At 39.6% G+C, this 17,498-nt stretch overlaps 1 protein-coding gene across 2 annotated transcripts; it reads left to right on the plus strand.

Moving 5' to 3' along the window:
* The first annotated feature begins 1,080 nt into the window (after positions 1-1,080).
* LOC139064409 (uncharacterized) lies at positions 1,081-10,475 on the plus strand. Of its 2 annotated transcripts, XM_070547750.1 has the most exons (7): positions 1,081-3,584; positions 4,445-4,510; positions 4,626-4,685; positions 4,791-4,838; positions 4,925-4,978; positions 7,304-7,519; positions 9,812-10,475. In XM_070547750.1, exons 1-7 carry the CDS (start codon positions 3,459-3,461, stop codon positions 9,815-9,817), a joined length of 576 nt encoding a protein of 191 aa, XP_070403851.1. In that variant the 5' UTR covers positions 1,081-3,458; the 3' UTR covers positions 9,818-10,475. The 2 variants fall into 2 exon arrangements, with proteins under 2 accessions (XP_070403851.1, XP_070403850.1); XM_070547749.1 differs by having other exon boundaries at positions 1,087-3,584; positions 7,304-10,475.
* Positions 10,476-17,498: the final 7,023 nt, after the last annotated feature.

Here is a 17,498-nt window from a genome sequence, read left to right on the forward strand (position 1 = left end):
TTGGTGTCTGGAATATAAACAGCACTTCATGTAAGTATTTGACTGCATCGGCTATACTGTACATAATTTTATGTAGTTATTTCATTATTCGCTCTGTTCTTAAGGAACGCTAACCTTAGCAACGCTACACTATCGTAACTAGCTAAAAGCTAATAGCACACTAGCTAGCTCGACTAGAGCGGTAGACAGAGATTTCAGCCAGTCAAGTTAACTACACATCCTAGGTCGACCTTATTAATAAGTAAAACTGTTTGTGAGATCGTGACTTACCCTTCAGCATTAATATTTGAGCTTTGAAAAAACTGTCTTGCCAGCGAACCCAGTAAATTTTGCTGGTATCCTTCTGGCTGTCAAAATCTTTGATAAAGGTTGTTGGAACGATTTCTTTACAGCCGTCGTCTATATACCTAACATAAGCAAACATTTTTTAAGGCAAACAAAATTAGTTTCCTAAATTCGAATTAGTTAAATATAACTGTTGTCTAAAAAGAAATAAGGTCTAAAATATTTTAGTTTTTAAATCGTGACGCCGCAACTTAATTTGCTCTTGATCTTGGTCCTAATGCTAATGTTGAGATACGCCCCTCCAGCTAGCTTTGACTTCAACGGCGGGAAGCGCGTGAGCACTGAGCAGAGGATGCTGTAGTTCCCAGTTCCCCCTCTCAATTCATAGTGGGGATTTGATTACAACCAATTATTTTTTATTTTAAGGGAGAATAAGTGACCCATGACTCATTAAATGTTAATAGCTAATTGCAGACACTATATCTGAAATATTTCTTAAATGTAAACATTGACATTTTTTGAAACTACAATCCATCTAGAAAAAAAAAGTGATTTATTATTACTTATTATCCACCAGAGGTGGGTAGGGACTTGTTACATTCACTCCGCCAATTTCCTTTAGTAACTTTATGGGGGAAAAATACTTTTTACGGGTAGTTTTACTTTATCATTTCTACTCGAATAAAATGTTGCATATTCATTTAATTCAATTTTATAATTAAATAATTTTAATAAAATAAATTAATGAAATAAAATAAACTAATAAAATTAAATAATTAGTAAATTTTTATTTAATTTAAATTTAATGATTTCATTTAATTGAGTACTTTAAAATTAAATTTAAGATTTAAATAATTTATTCAAAGTGTTTAGTAGTTCACAATTACTCTTATTTGACTAACATTTCTGAATACTGTAACCAACGAGTAACTTCAGTGAATACAAAAAAACATTAACTAAAAATGCAGAAAACAAACATCTACAGTTCTTGTTAAAGGGAGATGTTTGCACAGAATTTTGTTCTTCTAATGTAATTTTCTAGCTATTGTTTCCACCACATGATGACCATTCATGATGAAAGACTCGCCTGATATGAGTACAATTTATTTTAAAATAAACCATGTATAGCTGCCATTATTGTAGTTATAAACTCTCTCAGATTGGTGATTTGCTCAAAGGTGATAATGACTTGACCTGGACTGGAAGATTATTTTAGGGACTTGGACTCACACTTGCCCAGTAGGGTCCAGTGACTTGACTTGGATTAATCCTATGAGACTTGGACTTGCACACTAACCCCGGCTTTCCACTGGAGCCGTCAGCAGCACGTTACTGCAGCAGCACGTCATAGCTGCTGATAGGAACCGTGTGGTCAACAGAACCGTTTCCACTGGAGCCGTCAGCAGCGCGAGTCGGCCACGTCTCAGGAGCAGCATGTCGCGGCCTTTACGCGCCGGTTCTATTTTCTACGCGCGACGCCTCTGAAACGGGTCAAGTTCGACATTTTTGGGGAAGGAAAGACAGGAAATCGGACGCGGAAATGGAGAGAAGCTCCCGAGATTTTCAGAATAAAGAACGTACTGCCTTCCGGTTGCTTTACTTTAAAGAAAAAGTTACTAACTGTGCGGCCCCGTGAGAAGTTATCACCTAGCTAGCGGTCTCCTTTGTTTTTCAGGTCCGTATTGGCGATTATAAAACGGACAGAACATAAAACACAAACCATGTTGTAGTTTTCTCCTGCTTGTTGTTGTGTTTACTGACGAAGTCACTCGTGTGACTTCGTGCCCTGTCGGTGACAGCTGCTCCCCTGCTGCTTTGCGTCTCGTGGGAAGGGCCAAGCAGCAGCTTACGCGAGCAAAACGTGCTGCTGCAGTAACGTGCTGCTGACGGCTCCTGTGGAAACCCGGGGTAAGGCAAGGGTCGGCAACCCGCGGCTCTGGAGCCGCATGCGGCTCTTTCATCCATCTGATGTGGCTCTCTGCTTGTAAACTAACTAATGAATAGTTAAAGATTGTCTGCGTAAACCTGAACAGGTCAACTGTTTGTGCATAATCAAATAAGTCTATAGGCGCTTTCTGAGCTGAAGAGGATATGAGATTCTGGACTGTTCTTCAGACAGGCTCATTGATGTGTTGGAGACAGGAACAAGTGCTATTCAGCCAAAGATTCATAATCAGGGGACATTTTTTAAGTCTCTGAGAGACCGTGTTTAGAAAACACTGAATCTTCCTGCATGGTTCTGGTTATGCGATGCGCTCCAAGCCCCCGATCTACACATCTTCATCTTGCTGTCCACCATACGCATGCGCTGACAGCGAGCTGCGCTGAGCTCAGTGTCCATCTCAGATGTTCTGATGGGAATCTTTTCCTGATTGATGTAGCTACCTCTACGATGTGCATAACGATTAAAATATCAGCGCATCTGCAGGTTTGAGATTTCTCCATCAAAATAAACAGTCAAACACGGGAAATATCCGGTCAGTGCGAATCCTGTCATTTAACTGTTTTACCTTCTTGTGAAAATTGTTGCAAACAGAAACATTAAACCGGATGAACACCAGAGCCATGCACACTGTGCCGTTACCTCCGTCAGTGTAAATGAGGGAAAAAAACTACCTGATTGGATCCTTTTCAACAATGATTAATGCAAAGTTTAGTTCAGTACAATGTTTAATTACAACAGTCCAACGAGACAGAGCAGTTATGTGTGACGCCTCAAGAAGCGTCACCTGCTCAGCTATTAAAACCACTAGAAGGGTGAAAAATATCAAAATATTGTAGCGCAGACGGGCTACATTTTTTTTGGATCAATTTGAAACAAACTGTTTTATTAATAATCTTCTGTTGAAAGATAACTTTGAGGTACATGAGCGACTGGTATTGGTTGCTGTCACCTGTTGTGATCTGTTAAAGCAGCTCTCTGCTGTCTGAGTGTAGGCCCCGCCCACAACGCCACAGCTGCTGTGGCTCCCAGTGTTTTCTTTACCGTGGGAAACGGGTAATAATGGCTCTTTGATGGGAACAGGTTGCCGACCCCTGCACTAAGGACTTGAGTGTGACTTGGACTTTTGAAATGGTGACTTGACTAATACTTTCAAATAATGGTATTTCTTAAGTGAGCTGAATTTCACCAGTGTAACTGTTTAAATTTACCATGGTTTTATTCACGAATCATGTCTGTTACTGATATCGATGTTCATTTTTGTTTTAGAATGCCAAAGCGCAAGTACAAATTGTACCTGGAACCAAACAGTACCATCAAGTTACCCTCTGCAAGATGGAACAGAGAGACTTTGGATGTAAGTTAGCTCATGAAAGATGTATCAGAGTTCTTGCAGGGTCTTAAATGGTCTTAAAAAAAGTCTAAAATACATAACTTTAAATTCAAGGACTTAAGTCTGAACAACGCCCACCCAGTTTTTTGTTCTATGTCTTAGGACTGCACAATTAATCGTTAAAAGGTTGTGATTTCAATTCATGCTTGTAAGCAAACTCATTCTGAAATGACAATTAAAATGAAAAAGGGAAAAAAAAAACACAATCATTGTACCGCATTTTAAACCTGGACATAATCTGCATGAAAAAAAGTGCTCCCTCTTTTTCCCTCAACAATTGATAATGGCGGAGCCTTATACCATGTGATGCAGAAGCGAGCTGGCAGGATAAAACAACAGTAGCCTTTATTTATTGTTTTTATTTTCAGTGTCAGCTGTTACAAAGCTGATTTGCAGTTAATACGTGCAATAACTATTTAAATTGGGGAAAAAATTGTGAGAGAATCATGATCTAAATATGAGCAAAAAATAATTGGGATTATTTTATCCAGAATCGTGCAGCCCTACTATGTCTTAGGTTTAAACAGGTCAGTTCTTTTGATTGACTGGATAACAAAACATCTGCCATCAGATGCTTCTGAGATGTTCCAACTCAAACAGACTTTGTTAATGTGTGACTTTGTGTTAATGTGTCATGCTGGTCTAACATTTTGTTCATAGCGGTCTTAAAAGGTCTTAATTGTAACTTTCTGAAACCTACAATAACCCTTTTGTAATGCAGTAATGAAATTTGACTTTTTTTTTTCTTTAACAGATCTATCACATTGCCTTTGCTGATGTTTGAAGACACTAAATAGGGAATATGGTTTTGTAAATATTTTCAGACTTCTCCCTTGAGCAGTGAAAGCTGTGACCAAGTGACTTCTGGTCCATATTCTGCAGATTTTGAGGTGAGGGTTACATGTATTCTTAAATTGATAGAAACATGATTTCACACTGTGCTGCCCTGCACAAAGTGTTGTGGTACTTTCTTACTTAGTAACATCTTTTCTACCTCCTCTGAAGACCACGTCTTCATCTGGTCATTTTGATTTCCCGGAATATCCAGATGACACAATCAACCTTGTAAGTTCTTTTACCAAACCTCATGTGCAAGTTTGTGATATTTACAAACTGAATGTACAAAGAAATGAACTAAAAATCTTTTCAAATAATTTCTTTTGTCTCTAGACCTTGCCCTACACTGAATGTGGCAGAGAAGATGCTGCAGATGTTGAGGTGATTGACTAATATGTGAGGCAAGATAATATTATTACACATTTCTGTTTCTTACTGTGTTTGTGCCTTTTCTACATTCTCTTCAGACCATGTCTCCATGTGGCTGTCTGGAGTCTGATTCAGATGAGACATTCAACCTGGTAAGCTTTTAACCAAATCACACAACAATACCTGCAATTCTTATTTTTATACACAAGCAATGTTTTTCTATTATCTTTGCTGTTTATTATAAGTGTTAAACAGCAGTCCACTGAAGTGAGGCATTGTAGTGAGTTAATAAAAAAAATAAATTACAAGGTCTATTCAAGAAACATTAAATAAAACAGAAGGCTCGACATGAAGTTGGCAAAAACAGAATGAGCGAAAAACTGAACAGATCAGAGGATCCGGTAATTAACTGAAAAACTGTAATAACGGAAATTGGAGAGACAGCATGTGTATCTCATGATAATGATCAAGCAGCACAGGTGAGTGACATAAGTGACATTTCTGGGAAAGTAAAAACAAATAGATATCATGTAGAGAAAAAGTATTCTAAATGCTGGACTAAAAAGAGGGAGAACATCTGCAATGGTCCAAGAAATTACAGTATAAAGAGACCTAAACCAGGAAAAAAAAGATCTAACGTAACAGTGCCTTCAAAACCACAAACAGGACATTGGCAAAATGGAAAGGCGCTAAAAATCCACAAAAAGAGTGCAACAGATATAAGGGGTAACATACGGGCTAGTGAACACTAGAAAAGCTATATAGATCAAACTAAAATTAACCCATAAAACTAGGGATAAAGAAATTAATTAATACTGCAGAGTAAATTAGGGCTGATCAATAAAAGAGGAAACTAATATGGAAATCAGCATCAAAGACCAGAAAAAAAAACGTCATTTCTGATGGAAATAACCTAAGAAAAACTAAATAAAAAGAATTCATTGAATCAAGGGGTGTGCCGATTAATTAAAAAATGATTAATCATGTTAAGCGTACCAAATTGTTTACAATTCAAAAACGTTTAAAATCTAGCATTTTAGTCGTGAAAAGAGCGTCTCTGTTGTGTTTCATGTTGGCAGCAGCGTCCAGTTTACCCGGACTTGCTGACTTTTTCGGCACCGTTGGAGCGGGGGTGCATAGACGTACTAAGACGGTCGTTCTGAGACATCGGACTGTATGTTCTTGGGTGTTATTTGGTATATGTGGTGCTTTGGGTGCGTCCCATCGTGGGGTGGTTTACAAGGACTCACATCATCTGTCAGCAGTAAAGAGTTACAGCTACATGTCACAAATGTCTCCCAGGAACTTTTAGTTATGATTAATGTAAAAGGATTTAAATTCCATCTAGGGTCATTCGTAATATTACCTGTTGTTGTATTTTGCCAAGCAAAAGTAATCTTATCATGTTAAGCTAACTTTGTGATGTAACTGCATCGACTAACAGAGGATTATGTTCATGTGGGTCATCAGCATGATGTTGTTGAAGTTATGAAAGCAAACATGGCTGGAATCAGTTTTACCTGTAATCTTATTTTTCTTCTCTAAGTGTGTGTGCTGCTGTAATGAGTGAATGTCCCCACTGTAGGATTAATAAATCTATTCTGTTCTATTCAATACATTTTTATCCGCCAGTAGGGAAAAAATACATTTGAGGATTTTTTACCTTTCCGGGCTTCCGTACAAATAACCTGGTTACGGAGGAGGGGTTCGTCTCCCAAACCAAAAAACACAATCCCAAACTATGCAGGTGTTGATAAAATGCGAGTTCCAATGGCCTGTATTTGATTTGTCACAACTCCTTTGTTTGTTAGTATTCGGTAGCTCTCGCAGTTGAAACCACGCCTAGCATGCTGCATGCTAAAAGCTGTAGCATACCAAACAGGAAGAGAGAACGCCCGGTGTTAACAATGAGCAGCGGGGCAGGAAACGATATATCTTGCTCTCATAGGCTAGTTTGTTAGCCAATCTGAGGCTAGCAAATTCAAATAATGAGTATGAACGAGCAGCAGCCGAAGCTGCCTGATGGAACAAGCCGGAACCACCTGAATATTGACCCAGACCGATTGAATGGTCTGTTAATCAGTATTTCGTAACGTTTTTTAGATGTAAAATGTTTCATATTACTGGTTAATACTTAAGAAATAACCACAAAGTCCTGAAATTAGAATTCAATTCAATTCAGTTCAATTCAAGTTTATTTATATAGCGCCAAATCACGACAAGAGTCGTCTCAAGGCACTTCACATAATAAACATTCCAATTCAGGTCAGAATGAAATGGCCTCTTTAATAATAAATAAATAATGAATAAATCGGTTTCCTGATCTCTAAACAAGATTTGTCCAAACAACCGAAAAAATAATTTAGCACCAAGTAAAGAGGGGAATCGATCCGATACAGTCACCCGATCAGTTGCTTTTATCATTTGTTTTTGCTGGTAGATACATGCAATAATGTGTGTTTATTGTCACCCTACAGCCCACAACTTCTTCTGGTGGCTTATCTGTGCTGCAATCAAGTGACGTCAGCCAGGAGTTTGAGTGCGATTCCTCACCTGAAAGTGATCCTCAAGTTGATTCAAACATTGAAGACCTTCCAGAGGACGACCCATTTGGACAGATAGGATTTGACACTGACATGGATTCTGCACTAATTTCAGGGGGTACAACAACAAGGGCTGAAGCACTGCTCATGGTAATGAGTCATGCAGCAAGACATAACATAACAGGAACACAACTTGATGATTTGTTAAAGCTTATAAATGCACTGTTTGGCAAAGAGGTTTTACCGAGATCCAAATATTTGTTCAACAAAGTGTGTAAGAACTCTTCTGACATAGTGGAATTTCACTTCTACTGCAAAACCTGCAAATTATACATTGGCAAACAAGAAGACATAAAAGAAAAAAACATTGTTCAGTGTACAATTTGTAGTGCTCCCATTGAAATTAGCACATTGAACAGTGCAAGCTTTTTCATAAGCATACCAATTGCACCTCAAATTCAGACACTGATGGAAAACCCTCAAATTCAAAACAGCATGAACTACAGATACCAAAGGCAACAGAATGAACATGTTATCTCTGACATATATGATGGTGAAATGTATCAAAACCTGTCAAAACCAGGTGGCATTCTGTCAGATCCGGCCAATTTGTCATTTAATTTTAATTCTGATGGTTCACCTGTCTACAAGTCTTCCAAATTTTCAATATGGCCCATCCAGCTGCATTTAAATGAACTCCCTCCCAAATTGAGATTCCAGAATGTAATGCTTGCAGGTCTTTGGTTTGGTGCTCAAGAGCCAGTCATGCCAATTTTTCTAAAACTATTTGTTGATCAGGCAAAAACACTGGCATCCAAAGGTGTGTCCTGGAGAAAATGTGGAGCTCTGGTGAACAGCAAAATTGTTGGACTCTGTTGTTGTGTGGACTCAAAGGCAAGACCAGCTATGCAAAACACCACCCAGTTTAATGGGTATTTTGGTTGTGGCTTCTGTTTACACCCTGGGACTCTCGTTGAAAAACAGGTGAAGTATACTGTGACTGCCACAGAATACCCTGATAGAGAGGCTAATAAAATGATTGCAGATATGGAGCATGCCGTAGAACAACACAGAAGTGTCAGAGGGGTGAAAGGTCCATCACCACTGATAAACATGCCTTATTTTGACATTGTTTGGGGGTTTGTTCCAGACTATATGCATGCTGTCTTGCTTGGTGTCATTAGACAGCTGACAGAGCTTCTGTTGAGTGGCAGTGATCAACCCTACTATATCGGCAGTCCAAATACAATGAGGGTGCTAGAAAACAGGATCAAGGAAATCAAGCCACCACACCTTATTACATGACTTCCCAGACCCATTGCAGAGTTCAAGTACTGGAAAGCCTCAGAGTGGCGAGCTTGGCTCCTGTTTTACAGTTTGCCAGTCCTGAATGGGGTGCTTCAGTCACGTTATGTGAAGCACCTATCCCTGCTGGTGTTTGCAGTATTTCTGCTTTTGAAGGAGAATGTCACATTCGAAGAGATCAACAAAGCAGATGAGATGCTGTTCGAGTTCGTGGCAAGGTTTCAACTGTTGTATGGAGAAGCATCTATGACATTCAATGTACACTTGCTAACGCACCTGTCCAAGTCTGTGAAACTGTGGGGGCCGCTCTGGGCACACTCAGCATTTGTATTTGAAAATGCAAATGGTGGTCTGTTGAAACTGTTTCACGGAACAAAATGTGTAGCTTTGCAGATTGTAAACAAATTCTTGTTGCATAGAACGGTTCCGCTTTTCAGTACAAGGTTTGCAGTTAGTGAGCAAGTAAAGAACTTCTGTTTGGAGCTCACAAATAACTCAAGAGTAAAGTCCTTCATTAGATATCAAGACACAACTGTTCTGGATAATGGCAGGGTTACTGAGACAACTGAGGAAGAGAAAAGTGCCTTCATTTCTGCAGAAAAAGTTCCACCAGATGAAATGGTGGTACACAAGAGAATGGTGCACAAAGGACTGGTTTATACCAGCAAAAGCTACAGCCTCAGTAAGAGAAGAAGGGATTGTTATGGAAAGTTGAGTGATGGTGTTTGTGGAGAGATTCGAAGCATTATATCTTTTCCCTCAGAGTGTGGTACAGAAATTGCTGTACTTTTCCAAAAGTTTCATACACAAGCATCATTCCCTTTACCACAAGGGTACAGATTTGAGTCACATATTAGACTTATAAGTAGGGGACCTACTGTGGATCTGATTCCAGTAGACAGGTTAGAGCAGAAATGTCTGGTCCTGAAAACTGGTGATGAGACTTTCATTTGTGACTTTCCAAACCAACATGAAAGAGACTAGTCTTTGGTTGTCGTTCTGTAGGTAACATTTTTCTCTTGTGTTTCACAACTTCTCTTGATCAGTTCTGGCTGATTCAGATTTCTGCCCAGGAGAGTGGACTTTGTGTGCTGTGCCATGTGTCTGAACTGGCTTCTTTGTTTTCCTGATTTACAGTTCTGAGCATTCCTCACTGTACTGGAGAACACCAGGATTTTGTATTTGTGGAAGGTCCTTCTTCAGAGGGGACAGGGAAACAACACAATATGGGGTTTGATTTGTGCCATAAGTGGGGAGACCAACTTCCTTTTCCGCGCTTGCATAAAATGCACTCATTTGACCAGTTTCCTCAACATTGCGCATGCTGAAAGTCCACTCCAAGCATGCACCTTCTTCGAGAGAGGGCCAGCTCACGTGTGTGGCCAACCTGCTGTGGGTGTGCTAGACTTGGTTCTATCTGCACGATGCCTTTTGGAAAGCTGCAGCCTTGAAGTAGAATTTTGCTCCCACAAATCAAGCTGGCTTTTGACAGTTGGTGGTGAAGACAAAGAACTGCATTGACTTCCCTCTGATGGGTTCATTTTTAACATCACTGACACATGTACTAAAAATAACCACAACTGTTCTGAAAAATTGCAAACTCTAGTGGTCAAGTGGTCTTGTTCCAAAACCTTTCTTGATGGCTGTAGTATTTTTAGCATGCACAAGATGAAACTTTGATCAATTTCTTTTAAACATTAGAAATGCTCGGTGTCACTGAGAAAATAGTCTTTTTGTAAAGCACCCCAACTACAAAGAGCATTTCTTTGCCTGTGCACTTTTCTTTTTTAGTGTGCATGCTTTAATTCCATTTCTAGTTCTTTTTAAAACACAGGAAGTTTTTTCTTTACCTGCTAACATTTCGTTTGTGACTACAAACATCCTCAGAGCTGACACTGATGGTGGCGTCACTTCCTACTCCATTTATCCCCGGGCAGCAGAGGACGTTGTCGCCCTCTGCTGCCCGCTCTCCCCTCTCCGTTGATGTAGTCCCATGCACGATCCAATGTGTAGACTCCATTGTCTCTGTTCATGGTCCCACATCCACTTCTCCTTATCTCTATAGCTTCTTTGATCCATCTTTTGTATTTCTATTGTTCGCTGTTTATCCTTGTGTCCCAGTCCATTATGTGGTTTTCTCTTGTGCAGTGATCTGTTACGGCCGATTTCTTTATTGTGCTTTCTGCTTCTTGCTTCACTGCTCTTGTGTGTTTTCGACTTGTTTCTTTCTCGCACTCCTTTCTGTGTTCTATTGTTCGTGTGTTGAGTTGGCGACGAAGCACTATAAAGAAGTCAGCCGTAACAGATCACTGCACAAGAGAAAACCATATAATGGACTGGGACAACACAAGGATCATAAAAACTGAGCAACAGAAGTACAAAAGATGGATAAAAGAAGCTATCGAGATGAGGAGACGTGGATGTGGGACCATGAACAGGGACAATGGAGTTGGATCGCACATGGGACTGCATCATCGGAGAGGGGAGAGCGGGCAGCAGAGGGCGACAACATCCTCTGCTGCCCGCGGATACACAGAGAAGGAAGTGACACCACCATTGGCGTCAGCTCTGAGGATGTTTTTAGTCACAAACGAAACGTTAGCAGGTAAAGCAAAAACCTTTCCTGTGTTTTAAAAAGAACTAGAAATTGAATTAGAAACAGAACACAGCAAGAACACACCAAAGATCCATGCTTTAAGTGTTCACCTTTTTTAGTCTGCTCAAATCTTTAAGTTTTGTTTTTACTTTATGTACACAGTGTTTATTGATGGATGGAAAAATATTACTATTTTATCGAAAAACTGCAATGTTAAAATGTGAACAAAAGTGATGTAATCTTGATTAGTTGCTAAAGCCACTTTAAATAGCAATAAAAATTCCCTTAAGATTTTAATGTTTATGATGTTTAACATTTGCTGAAACAATTACAATTTGTTTGTTTTATATAATAAATGTATATAAAGATAATATTGACTATTGTGTAATTATTCATAGATCCATTTTTTTAATCTTAGAATCTGTTTATTTTATTTATTTACTTATTTTTCCTAATATTAAATGTACTAAAATATGTATGCTCTTGTCTTCAGTGTGGCTTGTGTCTGATGGAGGAATGTTTTTATTAAAGTGCTTTCATAGATTCATCCAAAACATCAAAACTGAAAGTGATTGAAAACTATAGTTTTAGAATTGTAATCAGAGAGAGAATTAACCATATTAACAGTATCAAGCTAAGCACTTTAAAACACATTCCCCAAAGCAATCTAAACATTACTGGTCTCAATTTTTTGGGCACTACTGGCAGTTTTTCACACTGCAAGGAAGCAGGAAACCTTGGGAGAGAGGAGGGAGAAATGCGGCTAAAGATATGGGGCTGGAATTCAAACCCTGGATCAACTTTGGCCACCAGCAGACATTGCTGGTGGATAAACCAGCAATGACCAGCAAGGAAGCTGGTTTAGCTGGTTTATGCTGGTGGACCAGCATATACCAGCTAAACCAGCATGGACCAGCAAAGACCAGCAAGGAAGCCATGCTGGTCGTTGCTGGTTTATGCTGGTCCACCAGCATAAACCAGCTAAACCAGCACCAAACCAGCATGGACCAGCAAAAACCAGCAAAGACCAGCAAGGAAGCCATGCTGGTCTATGCTGGTTTTTCCAGCAGGGACCCTTCCTTAAAACGAGGAATAGTTTTGAGCTGTGTGTGGCTAAAATAACCAGACATTCTGCATTTTTCCAATAGGACTACAAAAAATCTTAGCGAGAAGAAAAAATGGCGGATTGGCTCTGTGTTTAGCCGAGGGCCATTACCATATTTGGTAGTTATCCTCACTAAATTAATTACTGATGTAATAGATAATGTAAAAACTGAACGGGTGGACAAATATGCCCAAAACTTAATTATTAAATATCTAAATAGCAACTCCAGTGAATAATATAAGCCTTTTTGCTCACTTAGACACTTAAAATGTGAAACACACCGTGTTAATGGATAAAAAGGTGGGTTTTTCATGTTATGTCTCCTTTAAATTGACACCAGATCCGGTGACCTTTGGGACATGGTTTGACCCCCTTAGGAAAGTGCTATCATCATGAAACGTTCAGATCACTTACAACTCAATAGATTCTACCTTCCTGTAACGTTTCAGCCTGATTGGACCTTGTTTTCACACAAATGAACCCAGAATGATGTGAAATTGTGCTTCGTGCAACATTATTCTGGGTGCCATTTAAAAACCATAAGTGCTAATGACTCCATTCCTTTTTGTGGTTGTAGGGGCTGTTGATTGGAGTACACTAAAACAAACCTGATCTCACTAGGACATTCAGAAGCCAAGTTATAAGCCCACAAATGTGTAACTGGACTACTTCTTTAAATTGACACCAGATCCGGTGACCTTTGGGACATGATTTGACCCCCTTAGGAAAGTGCTATCATCATGAAATGTTCAGATCACTTACAACTCACTAGATTCTACCGTCTTGTAACGTTTCAGCCTGATTGGACCTTGTTTTCACACAAATGAACCCAGAATTATGTGAAATTGTGCTTCGTGCAACATAATTCTGGGTTCCATTTAAAAACCATAAGTGCTTATGACTCCATTCCTTTTTGGGGTAATGGGGGCTGTTAACTGGAGTACTCTAAAACAAACCTGACCTCTTTAGGATATTCAGAAGCCAAGTTATAAGCCCACAAAAGTGTAACTGGACTACTTCTTTAAAGTGACACCAGGCCCGGTGACCTTTGGGACATGGTTTGACCCCCTATAGGATTGTGCGATCATCATGAAAAGTTCAGATCACTTACAACTCAATAGATTCTACCTTCTTGTAACGTTTCAGCCTGATTGGACCTTGTTTTCACACAAATGGACCCAGAATGATGTGAAATTGTGCTTCGTGCAACATAATTCTGGGTGCCATTTACAAACCATAAGTGCTAATGACTCCATTCCTTTTTGTGGTTGTAGGGGCTGTTGATTGGAGTACACTAAAACAAGCTTGACTTCTCTAGGACATTCAGAAGCCAAGTTATAAGCCCACAAATGTGTAATTGGACTACTTCTTTAAATTGACACCAGATCCGGTGACATTTTGGGACATGGTTTGACCCCCTTAGGAAAGTGCTATCATCATGAAATGTTCAGATCACTTACAACTCAATAGATTCTACCTTCCTGTAACGTTTCAGCCTGATTGGACCTTGTTTTCACACAAATGGACCCAGAATGATGTGAAATTGTGCTTCGTGCAACATTATTCTGGGTGCCATTTACAAACCATAAGTGCTAATGACTCCATTCCTTTTTGTGGTTGTAGGGGCTGTTGATTGGAGTACACTAAAACAAGCTTGACTTCTCTAGGACATTCAGAAGCCAAGTTATAAGCCCACAAATGTGTAACTGGACTACTTCTTTAAATTGACACCAGATCCGGTGACCTTTGGGACATGGTTTGACCCCCTTAGGAAAGTGCTATCATCATGAAACGTTCAGATCACTTACAACTCAATAGATTCTACCTTCCTGTAACGTTTCAGCATGATTGGACCTTGTTTTCACACAAATGAACCCAGAATGATGTGAAATTGTGCTTCGTGCAACATAATTCTGGGTGCCATTTACAAACCATAAGTGCTAATGACTCCATTCCTTTTTGTGGTTGTAGGGGCTGTTTATTGGAGTACACTAAATTAAACCTGATCTCTCTAGGACATTCAGAAGCCAAGTTATAAGCCCACAAATGTGTAACTGGACTACTTCTTTAAATTGACACCAGATCCGGTGACCTTTGGGACATAGTTTGACCTCCTTAGGAAAGTGCTATCAGCATGAAACGTTCAGATCATTTACAACTCAATAGATTCTACCTTCCTGTAATGTTTCAGCCTGATTGGACCTTGTTTTCACACAAATGGACCCAGAATGATTTGAAATTGTGCTTCGTACAACATAATTCTGGATGCCATTTACAAACCATAAGTGCTAATGACTCCATTCCTTTTTGTGGTTGTAGGAGCTATTAATTGAAGTACTCTAAAACAAACCTGACCTCTCTAGGACATTCAGAAGAAAAGTTATAAGCCCACAAAAGTGTAACTGGACTACTTCTTTAAAGTGACACCAGGCCCGGTGACCTTTGGGACATGGTTTTACCCCCTATAGGAATGTGCGATCGTCATGAAACGTTCAGATCACTTACAACTCAATAGATTCTACCTTCTTGTAACGTTTCAGCCTGATTGGACCTTGTTTTCACACAAATGGACCCAGAATGATGTGAAATTGTGCTTCGTGCAACATAATTCTGGGTGCCATTTACAAACCATAAGTGCTAATGACTCCATTTCTTTTTGTGGTTGTAGGGGCTGTTGATTGGAGTACACTAAACCAAACCTGATCCCTCTAGGACATTCAGAAGCCAAGTTATAAGCCCACAAATGTGTAACTGGACTACTTCTTTAAATTGACACCAGATCTGGTGACATTTTGGGACATGGTTTGACCCCCTTAGGAAAGTGCTATCATCATGAAACGTTCAGGTCACTTACAACTCAATAGATTCTACCTTCCTGTAACGTTTCAGCCTGATTGGACCTTGTTTTCACACAAATGAACCCAGAATGATGTGAAATTGTGCTTCGTGCAACATAATTCTGGGTGCCATTTACAAACCATAAGTGCTAATGTCTCCATTCCTTTTTGTGGTTGTAGGGGCTGTTGATTGGAGTACACTAAAACAAACCTGACCTCTCCAGGACATTCAGAAGCCAAGTTATAAGCCCACAAATGTGTAACTGGACTACTTCTTTAAAGTGACACCAGATCCGGTGACCTTTGGGACATGGTTTGACCCCCTATAGGAAAGTTCTATCATCATGAAACGTTCAGATCACTTACAACTCAATAGATTCTACCTTCCTGTAACGTTTCAGCCTGATTGGACCTTGTTTTCACACAAATGAACCCAGAATGATGTGAAATTGTGCTTCGTGCAAAATAATTCTGGGTGCCATTTAAAATCCATAAGTGCTAATGTCTCCATTCCTTTTTGTGGTTGTAGGGGCTGTTGATTGTAGTACACTAAAACAAACCTGATCGCTCTAGGACATTCAGAAGCCAAGTTATAAGCCCACAAATGTGTAACTGGACTACTTCTTTGAATTGACACCAGATCCGGTGACCTTTGGGACATGGTTTGACCCCCTTAGGAAAGTGCTATCATCATGAAACGTTCAGATCACTTACAACTCAATAGATTCTACCTTCCTGTAACGTTTCAGCCTGATTGGACCTTGTTTTCACACAAATGAACCCAGAATGATGTGAAATAATGCTTCGTGCAACATAATTCTGGGTGCCATTTAAAAACCATAAGTGCTAATGACTCCATTCATTTTTGTGGTTGTAGGGGCTGTTGATTGGAGTATACTAAAACAAACCTGATCTCTCTAGGACATTCAGAAGCCAAGTTATAAGCCCACAAATGTGTAACTGGACTACTTCTTTAAATTGACACCAGATCCGGTGACCTTTGGGACATGGTTTGACCCCCTTAGGAAGGTGCTATCATCATGAAACGTTCAGATCACTTACAACTCAATAGATTCTACCTTCCTGTAACGTTTCAGCCTGATTGGACCTTGTTTTCACACAAATGAACCCAGAATGATGTGAAATTGTGCTTCGTGCAACATAATTCTGGGTGCCATTTAAAAACCATAAGTGCTAATGACTCCGTTCCTTTTAGTGGTAATGGGGGCTGCTAATTGGAGTACTCTAAAACAAACCTGACCTCTCTAGGATATTCAGAAGCCAAGTTATAATCCCACAAAGGTGTAACAAGACTACTTCTTTAAAGTTACACCAGGCCCGGTGACCTTTGGGACAATGTTTGACCCCCAATAGGAATGTGCGATCATCATGAAACGTTCAGATCACTTACAACTCAATAGATTCTACCTTCTTGTAAAGTTTCAGCCTGATTGGACCTTGTTTTCACACAAATGGACCCAGAATGATGTGAAATTGTGCTTCGTGCAACATAATTCTGGGTGCCATTTAAAAACCATAAGTGCTAATGACTCCATTCCTTTTTGAGGTTGTAGGGGCTGTTGATTGGAGTACACTAAAACAAACCTGATCTCTCTAGGACATTCAGAAACCAAGTTATAAGCCCTCAAAGGTGTAATTGGACTACTTCTTTAAAGTGACACCAGGCCCGGTGACCTTTGGGACATGGTTTGACCCCCTATAGGAATGTGCGATCATCATGAAACGTTCAGTTCACTTACAACTCAATAGATTCTACCTTCTTGTAACGTTTCAGCCTGATTGGACCTTGTTTTCACACAAATGGACCCAGAATGATGTGAAATTGTGCTTCGTGCAACATAATCTTGGGTGCCATTTACAAACCATAAGTGCTAATGACTCCATTCCTTTTTTGTGGTTGTAGGGGCTGTTGATTGGAGTACATTAAAACAAACCTGATCTCTCTAGGACATTCAGAAGCCAAGTTATAAGCCCACAAATGTGTAACTGGACTACTTCTTTAAATTGACACCAGATCCGGTGACATTTGGGACATGGTTTGATCCCCTTAGGAAAGTACTATCATCATGAAACGTTCAGATAACTTACAACTCAATAGATTCTACCTTCCTGTAACGTTTCAGCTTGATTGGACCTTGTTTTCACACAAATGAACCCAGAATGATGTGAAATTGTGCTTCGTACCACATAATTCTGGGTGCCATTTAAAAACCACAAGTGCTAATGACTCCATTCCTTTTTGTGGTTGTAGGGGCTGTTGATTGG

Source organism: Nothobranchius furzeri, unplaced genomic scaffold (genome assembly GCF_043380555.1).
Source record: "Nothobranchius furzeri strain GRZ-AD unplaced genomic scaffold, NfurGRZ-RIMD1 Scf024, whole genome shotgun sequence".
Lineage (NCBI taxonomy): Eukaryota > Metazoa > Chordata > Actinopteri > Cyprinodontiformes > Nothobranchiidae > Nothobranchius > Nothobranchius furzeri.